Below are 15,484 nucleotides of genomic sequence, written 5' to 3'. Positions count from 1 at the left end.
TGTGAAGTGACCAGGACATGAATGCACGTGTCTATATGCCCAGTAGAGAGAGTACTTACCCTTCCCTGCGAATAAGAGTACTGTGCTTGTGGACACTTTTTTACCCATGTGTGCGTGCACGGTGCCCAAGAGCACAGGCAAAAGACCCCGATGTCCGTGGTGTGTGTGTGAGCTGGTTCTCCCACCTGTCCCATCAAGGTCCTGATCCCCACCCTCCTTGGTTCCTCTCACTCCTCTCAGCGCCCTGGCTCCCCTGGCCCGCCTAGACTCTGGAAGCCCCCTAGCAGGCGGATCTGCTCAGTCTGCATGGAGTGGCGCCTCACCAACTTGCGCTTGGTCCTGGGAGAGCCTGGCGCGCCCGCCTGCGGAGGGGCGGGCAGCGAAGGCGCCCGACCTCCGGGTTGGGGGCGAATGTCGGGGATGGGAGGGTGGGGGCTGACGTTGAGTGGAGGCAGGAAACCCGGCCGCGTTTGCGCGATGTGGTCCAGGAGCAACGTCCCCGAGCCCCTCCGCTCCAGCAGCCCGGGACTCCGCCTCCGTCCGCTCAGCGGAGATACAGCCCCTGGCAGACTCTCCTGGGACTGGCGCGGGGAGGGAGCCGAGCCGGCTGGAGGGAGGGTCAGCGGGGAGGCGCTGTATCGCCGGCGCTCCAGGGACAAGCGGCTGCACTCCGGCGAGTCGGGGCAAATATTTCCGGGGGTATCGAGCTCCACCGACTCCATGCGGCTCAGTTTCTGCCTCAGACCTGAAGGGGCACCAGACTCCTGAGCTTCTGGCGCAGTGTTTCGGCGAGAGAGAGAACCCCCACCCGTCACTTTCTCCGCCCACGGGGGCGGATCCTCCGGACCTTCCGTGCTGTGACGTCTGGAAAGACGGGGTCGACCGGTCAGAGTCAGGCCGTTGAATTCCGCGGTCAGGCGCTCGATCCCCGGCCTCCCTTCCGCGGGTGGGACCGGTTGAGGAGGAGCCACGAGGCCCCAGGGCTCGGAGTTGAGCCTTTTGAGTGGTTTTGGAGGGTGACGGGGTGGTTTGGGGAGCGGCTCAGAAGGGGAGGGGTCATCAGGGGGCTTAGGAAGAGGAAATTCGAATACGTCCCGCTTCTCCTCTTCTTCCTGAGCGCGAGGGGATAGGGATCCCCGTCCTGCTCCTCCTCCTGCAGCCTGCAGTTGGATTTCGGAAGGCGACGTGCAGACCCCGGGGCTGGGAGGAGCGGGAGCAGGGTCCTCCACCCCCGGGGACGGTGGGGAATTGAGATACTGCCGAGTCTTCTTGGTTCCCGAGGGCGAGGTGTCGGTGGTGATGATGATGACCTCCGTGCCCTTGGCCTTACAGGCGTCCAGCAGCGTGGCAAGGGTCTCGCGGTCCCCACGGTCCAGGGCGTGGACAAGCGCCGAGGCGCCCGCGTGATCGCGCACTGAGGGGTCTGCACCGTGAGCAAGTAGCAGCGAGGCCACGGCGGCGCCCCCACCCCCGGCGCAGGCGTGCATCAGCGCGGTGCGCCCCAGGCGGTCTGCGATGTTAGGGTCCGCGCCTTGCTCCAGGAGGTAGCGTACCATGCGCGCCTTGTTCTGGGGGTCGTCGTAACGGGCCCGACAGGCCGCCATTAGCGCAGTCTCCCCCTGGGCATCACCCTCATTCACGTAGGCGCCTCCCTCCAGAAGCAAACGGGCCAAGCGTAGCTTACCCTGACCCACGGCCCGAAGAAGAGCGTGGCCCTCGGTGTGCAGCATAGCTGCGGCAGGGGCGAGAGCACCAATGGAGCCGGGACTGGGGCCCGCCGAGGATGTCTAGGGGCGTGGGGGTGGTGGCTGGCGGAGGCCTGAGGGCTCAGTGGCGAAGCCAATCCCTGCGAGAAAGAGAGAGATCTTATTGACGGATTCAGGCAGGGAAACTGAGGCACCGGTGGAGGGAGACGGCGTGGGGAGATCTCCACGGCATGGCACGGCACGGCACACAGTCCTTCCTCTAACTCATGCCTTTGAGCCGCCCCCTCCCCCCAGCGCATGCCTGAGGAGGTGGGAAGGGTGCACCCGCATTGAAGGACGAGCGCGCGTGCAAATGCGTACGTGCACGCGCAGGAATACCGCACCCCCACCCTCACCCCACGGCTTATCAGACCTTTCCAGCATCCCCCTTTTCTTATCCACACTTGGAATACCCCTTTCTAGGATGCTGAACGCCACCCACCCACACACATGCACCCATACATTCACACACATAATTCCCATTCCTAACCTCTTTTAGGTTGCCACAGCCCCAAATATTGAGTGGGGGGAGGGAAGCAGCTTGCATTTGGGACCTAAAACGGGTGGGGGGAGAATTGGGGGTTTCTTTTGCCCCTGCTATGTTCCCCATCACTCCTTGCTCTTTCCCTCCCAGGCTGTGCGCCTAAATAGATACCTGAATGTCCGCAGGATCTCCGCCGGGCCAGAACTGAGGCCAGGGCCATGGGGCAGCCTAGGTGGCGGAGCTGGGTTCCCGGGGGCCCACATGGCGTGGGGAGGGGCACCCGGATTCCCTTGGTGTCAGTATCTGCGCCCGGGCACCGGATCCTGGTCCCTCCTCCCGGTGCGCCCCGGGCAAGGCGCCGGCTCCGGAGGAGAGAAGCTGGGGGGGGGGGGGCGGGGGGCGGAGCTCTGCCTTGCTATTTATAGCCTAGTCTCTGCGGGTGGGGGCGTCGGGCACCAAACTGTTCCCCCACCCATGCACACATAAAGCCTCAAAACCTAGAGGCTCCAATCCTGACTTCTCTTGCTTAGCCGACCTCCCCTCAGCCCCAACAAACCTAAATGTTTCTTAGGAGACTCCTCCGCGACCCAGACTGGGACCATCCCAATTCTTCGTTGAGCAGAACCCCGTTCTCCGCGCTAGATGTGTTTATGCGCCTCTGGGCGCCAGATCTGACCTGCCACACACAGCACATGGCACACTGTGCAGAGGGGTGGAGAGAGGAGATTGGGATCCACAGCCGGAGTCCATACTGCGCAGAGAGAGCAAGAGATCTGGCTGCCTCCTTGTAGTCTACATGTCAGGGAGAGCTGGAGCCAGACGCAGCGGTACATCCTCACTCCATCTCCGCCCAAACGGAACACACAGCACAGATAAACTTGAACCTCAGATCCCTTGTACAGACCTCAGATAAGTATGAGGAGAGTGGATATACTGGGTCATTTTTAGCTACACCAGGTGGCATTCCCAGATGCCTTCCTCCCCATATTCTTGGAGGGGGAGAGGGAGAGAGAAAAGGGGCAGAGAGAAGAGCGAACCTTGTAACACATCCCTTTCTCATTGCATCTCTTGACACTCAGTCTTGCTTAGACTCATTATTTTTCCACGTTGTTGAAGGTCTCTGTCCAATCGCTCCCTAAGTATTCTCTCTGCCTATCTGTCGCAATCATAATGGGTCTCTCTGCTGCCTGTCTCTGCCTCTCCTTGCCACCTGCCCTGTCTCCATGGTTACCATAGCTTCCATCTGCATATTTTAGGAAGGAGTTTGTGTCCAGCTGGAAGGCATGAGGGGAAGTGGAAGATGAGGGGAAAAAATCCCAAGGATTTGGAAAACTCACCTGAGATAATTCAGACTGGAAGCCACCAGACACAAGATACCAAAAATAACGTTTCTGGAGAAGGAGGGGGAGAAATATTGCAGAGAACCTACCCATTTTTACTAGCTACCATTTGTTGGACACCAACTATATGCTAAGTACTTCACATACGTTATTTCAAATCCTCAGAACAATGCTGTAAGGTAGGAATCTCCTTGATATAGATGAAGAAACTGAGACTTAATAAAGTTAAGCAAGTTCTCCAAAGCCTCACAGCTCTGTTTCTATCCTATTCCAAAGACTGCGGGTCTTGCCACTACACCTGCAGCCTTCCACGTCCAGAGGCTTCACTCCCAGGGCCATTTTCTCTGACATGTGGGATAGTCTTCCTGACTAACTCCTAGGTTTTGTCACCACTCTGAATTATTCTTTCCCTCTATTTCTGGGGTTGTTTTTGTGGGGTGTGTGTGTATGAAAGTAGGATTCCTCTCCACCACTGCCCCCCATTCACCCTCGCCACCGTGCCCCCCTTCACCAAGGGCTAGAAGGAGCTGGAAGGCAATAGAAAATGCAGGAAACACTGGGCTTCTGTCCTGCCTCCCCAACTCTGGTTCTCTGATTCCTAATCCTTCCTTCCTCAAACTTTCCTCCCATCTCACAGACATGGCAGCAACACTTGGGGGGTGGGATGGGGAAGAAAATAGAAAAGAAGTATTCATTGGTGGTGCTGGAGGGAAGCAGTGTAGGACTAGAGGGAAGGTTGGAGTAATGGAGGGGCCAGGCTGGGAAGCCCAAGTCCCAAAAAGACTCATCCCTAACGAACAACACTTTCATTTATCTGTGGGAGCTTCCTCAACAGAGTCCCTCGGTGAGATCTAAGTGTCAGGTTCCCTCTGTGGACTCTCGCTAGCCAGGAGCTCCCCCATCTGAGATAAGGTCGGAAATAACCGACCCCTGATTGATTTTCCAACCCCATCTCCCTTCGCGCCGCGCGGGGCTTCCCGAGCCTGGGTTCCGGCTGACTCTCCCCCTCCCTACCTCTCCTCGGCTTCAAGTGGGCGGATCTCCCTCCTCTTCTTCTCCTAGATTGGCCGGGAGAACTCACCAATGGGGAGCTCTAAGAGGCGGACCTACAGCGCCAGCAGCTAGAGGAAGACCAGCAAATTTCAAGTTGGCTGCGACATGAGCTCCGCGCCGGGGAGGGGCAGCAGGTAAGGCTCCGTCCTGGTGGCTCTGACCTGGTTCTGTCCCACAACTCCCGAACTAGCTCGCCAGGGCCGAGCTGCGAGATAGATAGACAACGCTTTCCGGCAGCCTGTTGGATCTAGCCCTCTCTGGTTTCCTACTCTTCTTTCCCTTTCTCCTCAGGGCTCCCATTGCTGTACTGATTGTATACGAGAGAACTGCAGTTTTCTTTCGTGCATAGGGGAGAGACGTTAAAGCACTCTTGTATCTCTGACTCTTTGCTATGGCATCAGCTTCCCCCGAATCTATTCGTATTATTCCCTTGTCTGAGTCTGACAAACTCCTGTTATCTATCAGGACTTAGCTGAAATATTACCTCCTACCTGTAGCTTTCCTGGACTATCTTTTTCTTCTTTTTCTTTCTTTCTTTCTTTCTTTCTTTCTTTCTTTCTTTCTTTCTTTCTTTCTTTCTTTTCTTTTCTTTTCTTTTCTTTTCTTTTCTTTCTTTTTTTTTTTCAGAATTAACCGTTCCCCAGTCTGACGATAGTATTTTATGCATACCTCTCCATTACAGCCCTTAGTGCGCTCTCTAATGTTTCTCTTCTTCTGAGAATATAAGGTTTTGTAGGCATGTTCTTGTACTTAATATGAAGTGCCCAATAAAGGTTAATTGAATAGAATTGATTGGGAAGGCAGAATTTAAACTCCTAACATATTTGGGGAACAATTAATAAAAGACAAATTACAATACAATACAATATCTAACTAAGATCTCTTAAATTAGTGGTTTGTAATATAATTGCTCCCACAGTCAAGAGGGGAGAAAGCTAGGAGGACTGGGATGGTAAGGGGAGACTTGATGAATCATAAGGTCTCAGGTTTGGAAGAGCCCTCAGAAATCATGTATTCATTCATTCATTCATTCAACAGATATTTATTGAGCACCTACTATATGCCAGACATAAGCTAGACAATGGGAATCATAGTGAATCCTCTACTTTAGACATGCATCCTTCCTCTGATAAACTGTATTTAGTAAATTGTTATCCAGCTTCTATTTTAAAGAGGACTCCCTATCTCACTTTGCAGGTCATTGCATTTTTGGATCTTTGTTCTTCAATTAATATCCAACAAATATTCTAAACAAATATATAGCTCAACGAAATGCATTCCTCACTTTCATTGTAAAAAAGGGGGAGCTGTCCTGGTTAGGAACATGGATTTGAATTCCAGTAGCATTCTTAAAAATAAAACCATCTGTTTTGGCTTCTGATTAAAGAAGTAATATACATTTATTCTAGAAAATTTGGAAACACATAAAGGTATAAATCAAAATGCTTATTATTTCATGACCATGATCTAGTGATGACCATTATTATTACTTTACTTTTTTTTTTAAAGATTTTATTTACTTATTTGACAGATAGAGACACAGTGAGAGAGGGAACCCAAGCAGGGGGAGTGGGAGAGGGAGAAGCAGGCTTCCCACAGAGCAGGGAGCCCGATGCGGGGCCCCATCCCAGGACCCTGGGATCACGACCTGAGCAGAAGGCAGATGCCCAACGACTGAGCCACCCAGGTTACTTTAATACTTATCCTTTCAATTTCTTTTCTGCATATATACGTATATATGTGTATGTGTATATTATGTAAATCAGGCTATACAACAAATGCAATTTTATATCATGTTTCCCTCCACTTTATATTGTGAACATTTTTTTTTTGCTTTTAAGTATTATTTGAAGTCATTTTTCTTTCTACATAATGGTCAAAAATGGACATTTGATTGTTTTTGACCATTCATTCTTCGTTGGACCATTTAGGTTGTTTCAGAAGTTTAGCTACCATGGATAGCTCTATGATGACCATCCTTGTACTTACATATCTGACTATTTCTTCAGGATAGATTTTTTTAAAGTAGGATTATTGGATTAAGGGTATGACGATTTAAGAGGCTGTTGATTCAAGTGGCCAAATTGCTCCCCTGACAGACTGTGTATAAACACAATCCTTCCAATGAGGTATGAGAGTGCCCATCTCAAAAAAACAAAACAGAACAAAACTGGCAGTCTGATTATTTTTTAAGTCTTTGTCAATTTGATAAGTGAAGACTGGTTTTACTAATCATTCTTTTGTCAATTGCCTATTCATGTCCTTTGCACAGTTATTCTATTGGTATGATTTTTTTTTCATTTGAATTTCCATGAGTTCTCATGGCATATAACAAGCACTCAGTAAATATTTGTTGAATGAATTAAGATGGTTTTTTATTATTATTATTCCCATTTATAGATGAGGAAACAGGTTTAGAGATATTAAATTAATTGCTGAAAGTTGTGTAGCTAGGAAATGACAGAACTGGAATTCAAATCCACGTTCTTTTTTTTTTTTAAAGATTTTATTTACTTATTTGAGAGAGAGAGAATGAGAGATAGAGAGCACGAGAGGGAAGAGGGTCAGAGGGAGAAGCAGACTCCCTGCTGAGCAGGGAGCCCGATGTGGGACTCGATCCCGGGACTCCAGGATCATGACCTGAGCCGAGGGCAGTCGCTTAACCAACTGAGCCACCCAGGCGCCCTCAAATCCACGTTCTTAACCACTACATGTACTGCCTTTCTGAAATTTGATGTAATGGTTTTTCTGTGTGTTTTGTTGAAACTGGCTTCTTAATAATTTCTACCACAATACAGTTACTAGAGCGAGTATCAGGTATCTGAGATGTTGTTTGGGGGAAGGAGAGTACAAGGATGAGCTCTAGGGAAGATTGACGATAAGGAAAGGCAGTTTGGGACCAGATTGTGGGAGGCCCTACATATCCTCAAGAATTTAGACTCAATCACAATCTTCAAAAGAAGAGACACACCGTAGATTCCTGACCTGAGTTGGGTAGAAATGGATGGTTTATAGTTTCCAACCACCAGTTTATTGCCTCAATTAAATAAAATTTTGTCTTCCTTTTACCCCATATCCTTGGGGGTTACTTGGTTAGTGTCTGGAAGTGGAGTTCGATTTGTCTAACCTCAAAGCTTACAACCTTTTCTTGACTCCTTACTGCCTTGCGATCAAACCAGCTCCCATCCCCACTACTAGAACTGTGTCTGTCAGGACTACCTAAACCAGTAGGTTCGCGTGTCCTTTCCCTTGAAAGGGCCTGAAGACATGCTCACAAATTCTTTCTCCTTCTCTAGTGTCCATGAGACATCCTTTCTCCCCTAATATGTTCTTTCAATCAGATCACAGTTTAATCTGTTAACTAACAGCCATTTTTTCCTCACATTTTTTGTTGAATCTTAAACTTTCCAAATTCCTCAGACACACATACTCTACCCTCTCCTTCCTGCTACATATTATTAATCTCATCTACTATTCTGTTGCTATATTTTTAATTTTTCAATTATTATTTTTCTCTTAATAAAAAAGCAATACCTATTCAGTATAGAAAACAAACTTTAAAATACCCATAACCACCCCCCCCAAACCACACAAATCCCATCACCTCAAATTAGCCAACATTAATTTTCGGTGTGTATCCTTCAAGAACAACTTTTTTTTTTCATCATAAATGTGTATGTGCATATAAAACAATGTGTATGTGTGTGTCTGACAAAATAGATGACCTTATACATATTTCTAAATCTTTTTTTTTTCACCAGCTAGGGCATTTTGTTGAGCCATATATTTCTTGTTTAGAGTATTTGTTGGATATTAATTGAAGAGCAAATATCCCAAAATGGAATAACTTGCAAAGTGAAGATAGGGAGTCCTCTTAGTAAAGATGTGTAAATAGAAACTGTATAACAATTTACTAAATACAGTTTATCAGAGGAAGGACGCATGTCTAAAGTAGAGGATTCACTATAATCCCCGTTGTCTAGCATAGTGTGTGGCATATAGTAAATGCTCAATAATTATTTGTTGAATGAATGAATACATGATTTCTGAGCGCTCTGCCAAACTTGAGACCTTGTGATTCATCAAGCTTCCTTTCACCATCGCAGTCTTCCTAGCTTTCTCCCTTCTCACATCTTATTTAGGGTACGTACCCTTACTAGCAATGTAATTTAATATTGTTGATGTTGACCTTGGTCACCAGACTGAGGTAGTGTTTGTCCAGGTTCTCCACTGTAGAGTTACTCTCCCCTTTCCTAAGTTGAATTAGACAAAATTCCCTATATATCGCCCACACTTAGGGAGTGGAAAGTTATACTCCCCCTCTTCAGGGTGGAGTCTACATAATTTATTTGGAATTCTACATGAGAGGTTTGTCTTCCCCCCATGTATTAACTTATTTAATCATTTATTTATATCAGTGTGGACTCATGGATACTTGTTTTATACTATGGAGTTAATACTACTTTATTTTATTGCTCAAATTCTTCCAGTTTTGGCCATTGGGAGCTCTTTCGGTTGACTCTTAATGCCCTTTTGACATAGCCCCACCAATTTATGTGTGTGTGTTGTTGTTTTGAGTGCTTCTTTGCTTTCTGGCACTAGAAGATGCTTCCAGCTCACATTATATATTTCCTGCCCCAGCCCTAGAACCAGCCATTTCTCCAAGAAGCCCTGGTTCCTTTTGTTGGAAAATGGTATTAGAAACCAAGATCTGGGTGCTAGATGTGCTCTTTGTCACTGGAATATCATTTCTTGCAAGTTTCATTTTCATTTGATAACTTTATCCTCCATCCTATCTGCCTCTGACTGGCCCCTTCAGATTGATGACAAGAAGCAAAGTTCAGTTCAGTAGCAGAAGGAACTCTCAGTTCGTCAGAGTTGATCACTATGGGATGGGCTGCCTTGGGAGAGAATGGACACCCTCTCTCCAGGAAATGCCACTGGAATTTAAATGACTAATAACATGCATTGGGAGGGAATTTAGACTAGGTAATTCTATCAGCCCTTCCAGTTCTAAGATTCCATGCTTCTAAGCTGCATTTAAAAAAAAAAAAATAAATTGATTGTAATGGTTCTCCTCACTCCTACCTCCCACCACTGACAGTGAGACTAATGACTTATCCCTGTGCCCCCACAGTGCCTGGCACACTACCTTTTCCATAGTAGATGCTTAGTGAATGTTTTGCTGAAAGTCATTGCATTGGATTGCCCTGGGGCCTGGTTGGGTGTGGAAAGTCAGGGAGAGAAAGAATTCAGAGATTCTGTGGAGATAATGCAGATGCTGACAAATACCACATTATCTGGGGAGGGAGGGAAGTTTTATCCAAGGGTCTAATCACTCTCCCCCTCCCCCCCCCGTCTTAAATTTATTTGAGAAAGAGAGAGAGTGAGGGGGGCCAGAGGGAGAAAGAGAATCCAAGCAGACTCCCCACTGAGCATAGAGCCAATGCCGGGGCTCCATCTCCCGACCCTGAGATCATGACCCTGCGATCATGACCTGAGCCGAAATCAAAAGTCGGACGCTTAACCCACTGAGCCACTCAGGCACCCCCACTTTCCCTTTTGTTCTACAGTTACACTATGCTGCAGTTATCTGTCCTGTTGGGACAGGATGTGTCTCATCCATGTCTGTATTTCCAGAAATACCCTGCCTGGTACAATGCCTTCCCCATCAAAATTTGTTGGATTACACTGGCTGTTTGGGTCCTAAGGAGAAAAGATTGAGTGCCTTGTACCTCTCTGGCTTCCCATCGTTCTACTATACTTTTCTTTTTGTTTTTGTCTTTATCAGGTTTTTCTCACTGGATCACTGAATACCCAGGCCCCCTCCACCATGGCCAGTCGGGGTGGGGGCCGGGGTCGTGGCCGGGGCCAGCTGACCTTCAACATGGAGGCTGTGGGCATTGGGAAGGGGGATGCTCTGCCCCCACCCACCCTGCAGCCTTCTCCACTCTTCCCTGTGAGTGTCTGTCCCCCTTGTGTGTCCCTGGCTCACAGTATGTGATCCTGGATTCCTCGTGGGCCACCATAACACTCATCTTGCCCCTGCCTGTCTCTGTGCTTCCAACTCATGGGATATTTTCCAGGCAAAGTAGTTTCTTACACTCCCAGCTCCCCAGCTTTCCAAATGCTGTATTGCTCCCCCCATTTTTCTTTGGCCCTCTGGTCAGTGGGAGCATTGGATTGAATTGGGGGGAGAGACCCTTCTAGGTTTGTACTCTAGTGTTTTTTTTTTCCCCTGGACTGACCACTGCCCCACTTTCTTAGCCCTTGGAGTTCCGCCCAGTGCCCCTGCCCTCAGGAGAGGAAGGGGAGTATGTCCTGGCGCTGAAGCAGGAGCTACGAGGGGCCATGAGGCAGCTCCCTTACTTCATCCGGCCAGCTGTCCCCAAGAGAGGTCAGTTGGAATGCGAGCATCATGTTCTGAGCGCCTTTCCATGAGTAGTGCCCTGTACACGGCACCACTGGGGGCCCGAGAGGCCAGGAGAGGCGCAGGAAGCTCACTGTCTAGCTGGGGAGATCATAACAATTACCCCCGCCTTTGAAATGCAGTCTAGTATCTGTGGTTTGTTCTGAGTCTCACAACAGTCTGGAGATAGTAAGAGGTTAAGCCTCACGGTGCTCATTTCATAGGTTTGAATGGGATATATCAACATAGTTAACAGGTCCGATATTACAGGCACCAAACAATCAGAAGGGAGGCTGATGCTGGGTGTCTGAGAAGCCCTCCTAAGGTTAGCAGGATTCTGGAGAGGCCAAGGAGACCAAGAGGATCCAGAGAAGGGGAGTCATTGGGAGGCCTGGGATAGTGGATAGTTACCAGCTGGTGTGGAAGTGCAGTGTTTGAGTGTATTGACAAACAGTGCTTTCCAGTTGAAGCCTTAGAAGCTGAAGCTCAGAGGGATGAAAGACTTGCCTGGTGGCCCCATTAACAAAGAGTAAAGGGAAGACTTGAACCCTGATCTCTTGCTCTTTAGTATACTTTCCAATGTACCACACTACCTCTGAATGTGGGTTAACCCTTTGGGTTAAGGGAGATGACAAAAACAAAAATTTGGGGTGGCACAGTGTTCACGGTCCTCACGGAAGCTGACCCCCTGGGTTCTGGGTTTGGGGTGAAGGAACAGACAATGCCTGAGTATTGAGAAGGCTGGGCCCTCAGGAACAACCCTGTTCCGGGGCTCTGAAAGGATAAAACTTTGACCCTTGGCCTCTGACCCCTCAGATGTGGAGCGTTACTCAGACAAATATCAGATGTCAGGGCCGATTGACAATGCCATCGATTGGAACCCTGGTAGGTGATGGGCCCTTTCATTGACTGCCCTTTTTTTAAATCCTCGAGATGCCACAAGCCACCAATCCGTCCACCTTTCTCTGTTCCTCCCTCCACTCTACTCAGTATGTACAAACTGGAGCCCTGGATGTGCTCCAAAACACTCTCCGACTCTCCCTGAAAACCTATTAAATAGCCCCACTTTCCTAGAGGCATCCAAGCCACAGTTTTGTTCTAAGCGACTTTGACCCAACCCCTTCCTTCCTCACCATTATCCTGTCTCTTACCTCTCCTTTAAAACCAATTATTCATAGGAGACCCCAGACAGGGTCTTACTGACTTGTACGTTCCCGCTGTTCCCAGATTGGCGACGTTTACCCCGGGAGCTAAAGATCCGAGTGCGGAAGCTACAAAAGGAACGTGAGTCTATCTGGGAAAAGGAGGCAGAAGAGAGATTTCCTTCATCAGCTGGAGGGCCAGAGGCTGTGGGTGGTCTTGCCTGCCCTCCCAGTTCCTACCCACTCTAGGCAGTATTGTAGCTGGATGCCATGGTGGCCACATGAGGGCAGCAGAGTAACATCATCTCTGAGAGAGGGTGGGGTAGAAGGCTAATAAGGAAGTTTGCTCTCTGATGGTTCACCTTTTGATTCCTTGACCAGGGACCACCATCCTGATTCCCAAGAGGCCCCCTAAGAACACAGAAGATAAGGAAGAAACAATACAGAAACTAGAGGTAAGGAGGAAATGTGCACAGAGGCCACCTGGACCCCAGACCCGTGCCCTGTCCTTAGGCCCATGTGTGCTTCATCCTTTCCCTTCTCTGAACTGAGTCTGAGTTTTTCCTTCTATTCATCTCCGCATAAGACCCTGGAGAAAAAGGAGGAAGAAGTGACTTCAGAGGAAGATGAGGAGAAAGAAGAAGAAGAAGAGAAGGAAGAGGAAGAAGAAGAGGAGTATGATGAAGAAGAACATGAAGAGGTGAAAGGGCTCTCCTTCCAACCTCAGTTCCCGTCTCTTCCTCATCAGCTCTGGGGGTCTCAACTCCGTGCACCAGGGACGTTCCCTCTAGAGGGTTGGAGAGCCGAAGGAGATGTGCCCTGGAGGATCATGCCCTCCACTTCACGTGTCCCTAGGTTCTTCTCAAGAGCAAACTGCAGCCAAAGGGACTTCCCAGGCCTGGGATGGTTTCCTGGGGAGGGGAGGGGCCTGACACACCGGGAGAAAGGACAAGGCCGAAAGCAAGCCTGACTTTGATTTCTTTTTGTTCTGTTTCAGGAAACTGATTACATCATGTCGTATTTTGACAACGGAGAGGACTTTGGGGGTGACAGTGATGACAATATGGATGAGGCTATATACTGACAAAGCAGCACCCTGGACCTTTGGATCTTTTTTGGTTTAAGATACAGAGAGTAACTGTCCCTATTATTTGGTTTTGTGGGCAGGCAAATCATTTGCTTAGAGCCCAGATAAACTGTTTGGCCCTGGAGATAGAAATGGACAGTGAGGACAGATAGCTCCCGTAAAGGGCCAAGGACCAATGTTAACATACAATGTTAATTGCATGAAAGAAAGAAAGAAGGGTCAGAGAAACACTGGTGCTGTTAGAGCCCAGAGAGCTATACATAAGCCCCGCCCACTTTTGTACAGTGAAAGATAATTGGGGGTGTGTGCAGTTTGGAGGAGTAAGGCCAGCTTTATATTTTTAAATAAAATGTTTTTATCTGCCTCTCTGTGCAGGGCGAAGCCTGGTGGGAGAGGCCTGGAGGAAGAAAGGGAGTGCCTAGCTCAGCCATTCTTTCCTTACCCATCAGAGTCCAGTGTGACACACTGGGGATTACAGCCTTCCTGTCCTTTACCCCTTCCCTCCCACTGTAATGGTGAGACACGTGCTTCCGTTCTAGCCCTGCCAGGGAACATTCAGGAACTCATCTATGAGGCTGCTCAGAGTGAGGAGTAGAGAAGAACAGCCCATGTCCTGAAGACCGGTTGGCTTCTGAGCCTCTGGTCCTCAGGCCACGGGACATGGATTGTCTCTTTTCACATGTGTTCACAAGGACACGGGCTCTCTCTTTCCCACACTTGACCTTGAGCTTGTCCTTGTTTACAAGGAAAGATTACAGCTATTTTTGTGAGAGAGAATCAAGAAAGCCAGGGGCAGGGAGGGAGTAGGGAGGAGGTGCTGATTGTTCCTCAGCACACACCCTCTTCCAGGCCCCCCGGGACCCCACATTGAAAGATAGGTCTGTGCAAGGGTAACCCCCATTCTCCACTTCCAGAAACTGCTTTGGTGGCTGAGTTGCAGTTTCCCTTTTGGTTCTTCCTTTGTGGAATTTAGGTAGCCTTTCTCACTCCCTTCTTGGAGTAGAGGGGGTAGGCGGTATTGCTTTACAGGAAGTACGGAGGGTGGGGAGGAGGGGAGTGACTTAGGGACACTCAGCTCTGAGAGATGCTTTCTCGCCCACACAGCTCTCCCTGGGGTGAGGTCACTTCCCTAGGCTCTGATTGGCTTCCAAGGAAGCCCTCGATGAGCTGATTGGTTCCAGCCACTTGGCATGCAACAGTCACGGGCGAGCTGCGTGTCCAGAATAGGGACTGAATAAGGAGGCAGGCACAGATAGCTGGGATGCTGTCATAGCGACCCTACTAAAACATTGGAAGTCATGAAGCGGGGATGCAAGAGAACCTTCAAGAAATTCTCCAAACACATTCAGGCAGGCAGACTGAATTCCATATACTGCAGCAGATGATAGAGACTGGCAATCTCGTGTTAGTTATTTCTGACCCCATTGTGAAAAATGAATAGGGACTGTGACTTCATTGAGGGAAAGCACCTTGAAAGCCTGGTTTGGCTGTGGTAATAGGTGTTAAGGTAGAGGCAGCCAAGAGAACAGAGTAGGAAGCAGGAATTGAAAGAGAACATTCCAGAGTTATTGAGCACTTTGTGGTGATTGGTGTAATTCCTTTTCTAGCTTTCCAAAGTGTAAAGTGCATGGAACGGTGGGGGAGGGGCTGTGGGACGTGTCACTGGGGTTTCCCGTAGTCAGACTTTAGCCTGTGATTGTGGCTGTGGAGAAATCAGCAAGAAACAAAATGCAAAAGAAACAAATGAAAAATCTCCTTTTGCCTCCTGTCCCCCTCCCCAACATATACCAGTCCTCACCTGATCAACTATATCTGTGTCTATGTTGGGGGCACAGCCATCCCCCCAAATCCCTGGGACCTTAAAAGAGTGGGAACAAAGAAGATTCTAGACAGAGAGTAGAGGAGGACTGGAACACACTCCTGCTCCCACCACTACATACATACATCTTTTCCCATGAAATGGGAGAAAGGAAGGCAAAGGTTAGAATGACCACTTGGGTTCAGTTGTACTGCCTCAAAAACAAAGCGTTGGAAAGATCAGACCATGCTTGGATTCTTGGATTCTTTCCTATCTGGCGTCCTGCCGCTCTTGGCAGGTGACCTTGCTGAACAAAGCCAGAGACACGGGATCTAGCAGCTTCCCCAGATTCCAGAACAGTTCCAGGCAGAGTTAGACTGTTTCCATTGACCTCTCCCCTACTTTCCATAGGTTCCATCAGGCAGG

The 15,484-nt window shown here is 48.9% G+C and overlaps 2 protein-coding genes across 2 annotated transcripts; one reads left to right on the top strand and one right to left on the bottom strand.

Annotated features, from left to right (window-relative positions):
• Positions 1-236: 236 nt before the first annotated feature.
• Positions 237-1,730, bottom strand: ANKRD34A (ankyrin repeat domain 34A). The gene has a single exon (XM_028088350.1). The coding sequence runs from the start codon at positions 1,728-1,730 to the stop codon at positions 237-239; it is 1,494 nt and encodes a 497-aa protein (XP_027944151.1).
• A 2,926-nt stretch (positions 1,731-4,656) lies between these two features.
• On the top strand, positions 4,657-15,013 carry POLR3GL (RNA polymerase III subunit GL). The gene is made up of 8 exons (XM_028088351.2): positions 4,657-4,756; positions 10,414-10,581; positions 10,890-11,019; positions 11,848-11,916; positions 12,259-12,315; positions 12,555-12,628; positions 12,760-12,873; positions 13,171-15,013. Exons 2-8 carry the CDS (start codon positions 10,456-10,458, stop codon positions 13,255-13,257), a joined length of 657 nt encoding a protein of 218 aa, XP_027944152.1. The 5' UTR covers positions 4,657-4,756; positions 10,414-10,455; the 3' UTR covers positions 13,258-15,013.
• The last annotated feature ends 471 nt before the right edge of the window (positions 15,014-15,484 follow it).

This window comes from Eumetopias jubatus, unplaced genomic scaffold (assembly GCF_037043125.1).
Source record: "Eumetopias jubatus isolate StellerSeaLion01/CBP00866 unplaced genomic scaffold, mEumJub1_p1.0 scaffold_4, whole genome shotgun sequence".
In the NCBI taxonomy this organism is placed as follows: Eukaryota; Metazoa; Chordata; class Mammalia; order Carnivora; family Otariidae; genus Eumetopias; species Eumetopias jubatus.
The sequence above is the reverse complement of the archived record's forward strand: the minus strand, read 5'-3'. Positions and strand labels throughout refer to the sequence as shown.

What these genes read in the sequence shown, in the direction of transcription:
- ANKRD34A (XM_028088350.1), bottom strand. Translation starts at nt 1,730, where the DNA reads ATGCTGCACACCGAGGGCCACGCTCTTCTTCGGGCCGTGGGTCAGGGT.
- POLR3GL (XM_028088351.2), top strand. Translation starts at nt 10,456, where the DNA reads ATGGCCAGTCGGGGTGGGGGCCGGGGTCGTGGCCGGGGCCAGCTGACC. An exon ending in AGCCTTCTCCACTCTTCCCT is followed by an intron (nt 10,582 to 10,889) that starts GTGAGTGTCTGT and finishes CCACTTTCTTAG; the next exon opens with CCCTTGGAGTTCCGCCCAGT. An exon ending in GCGGAAGCTACAAAAGGAAC is followed by an intron (nt 12,316 to 12,554) that starts GTGAGTCTATCT and finishes TTCCTTGACCAG; the next exon opens with GGACCACCATCCTGATTCCC.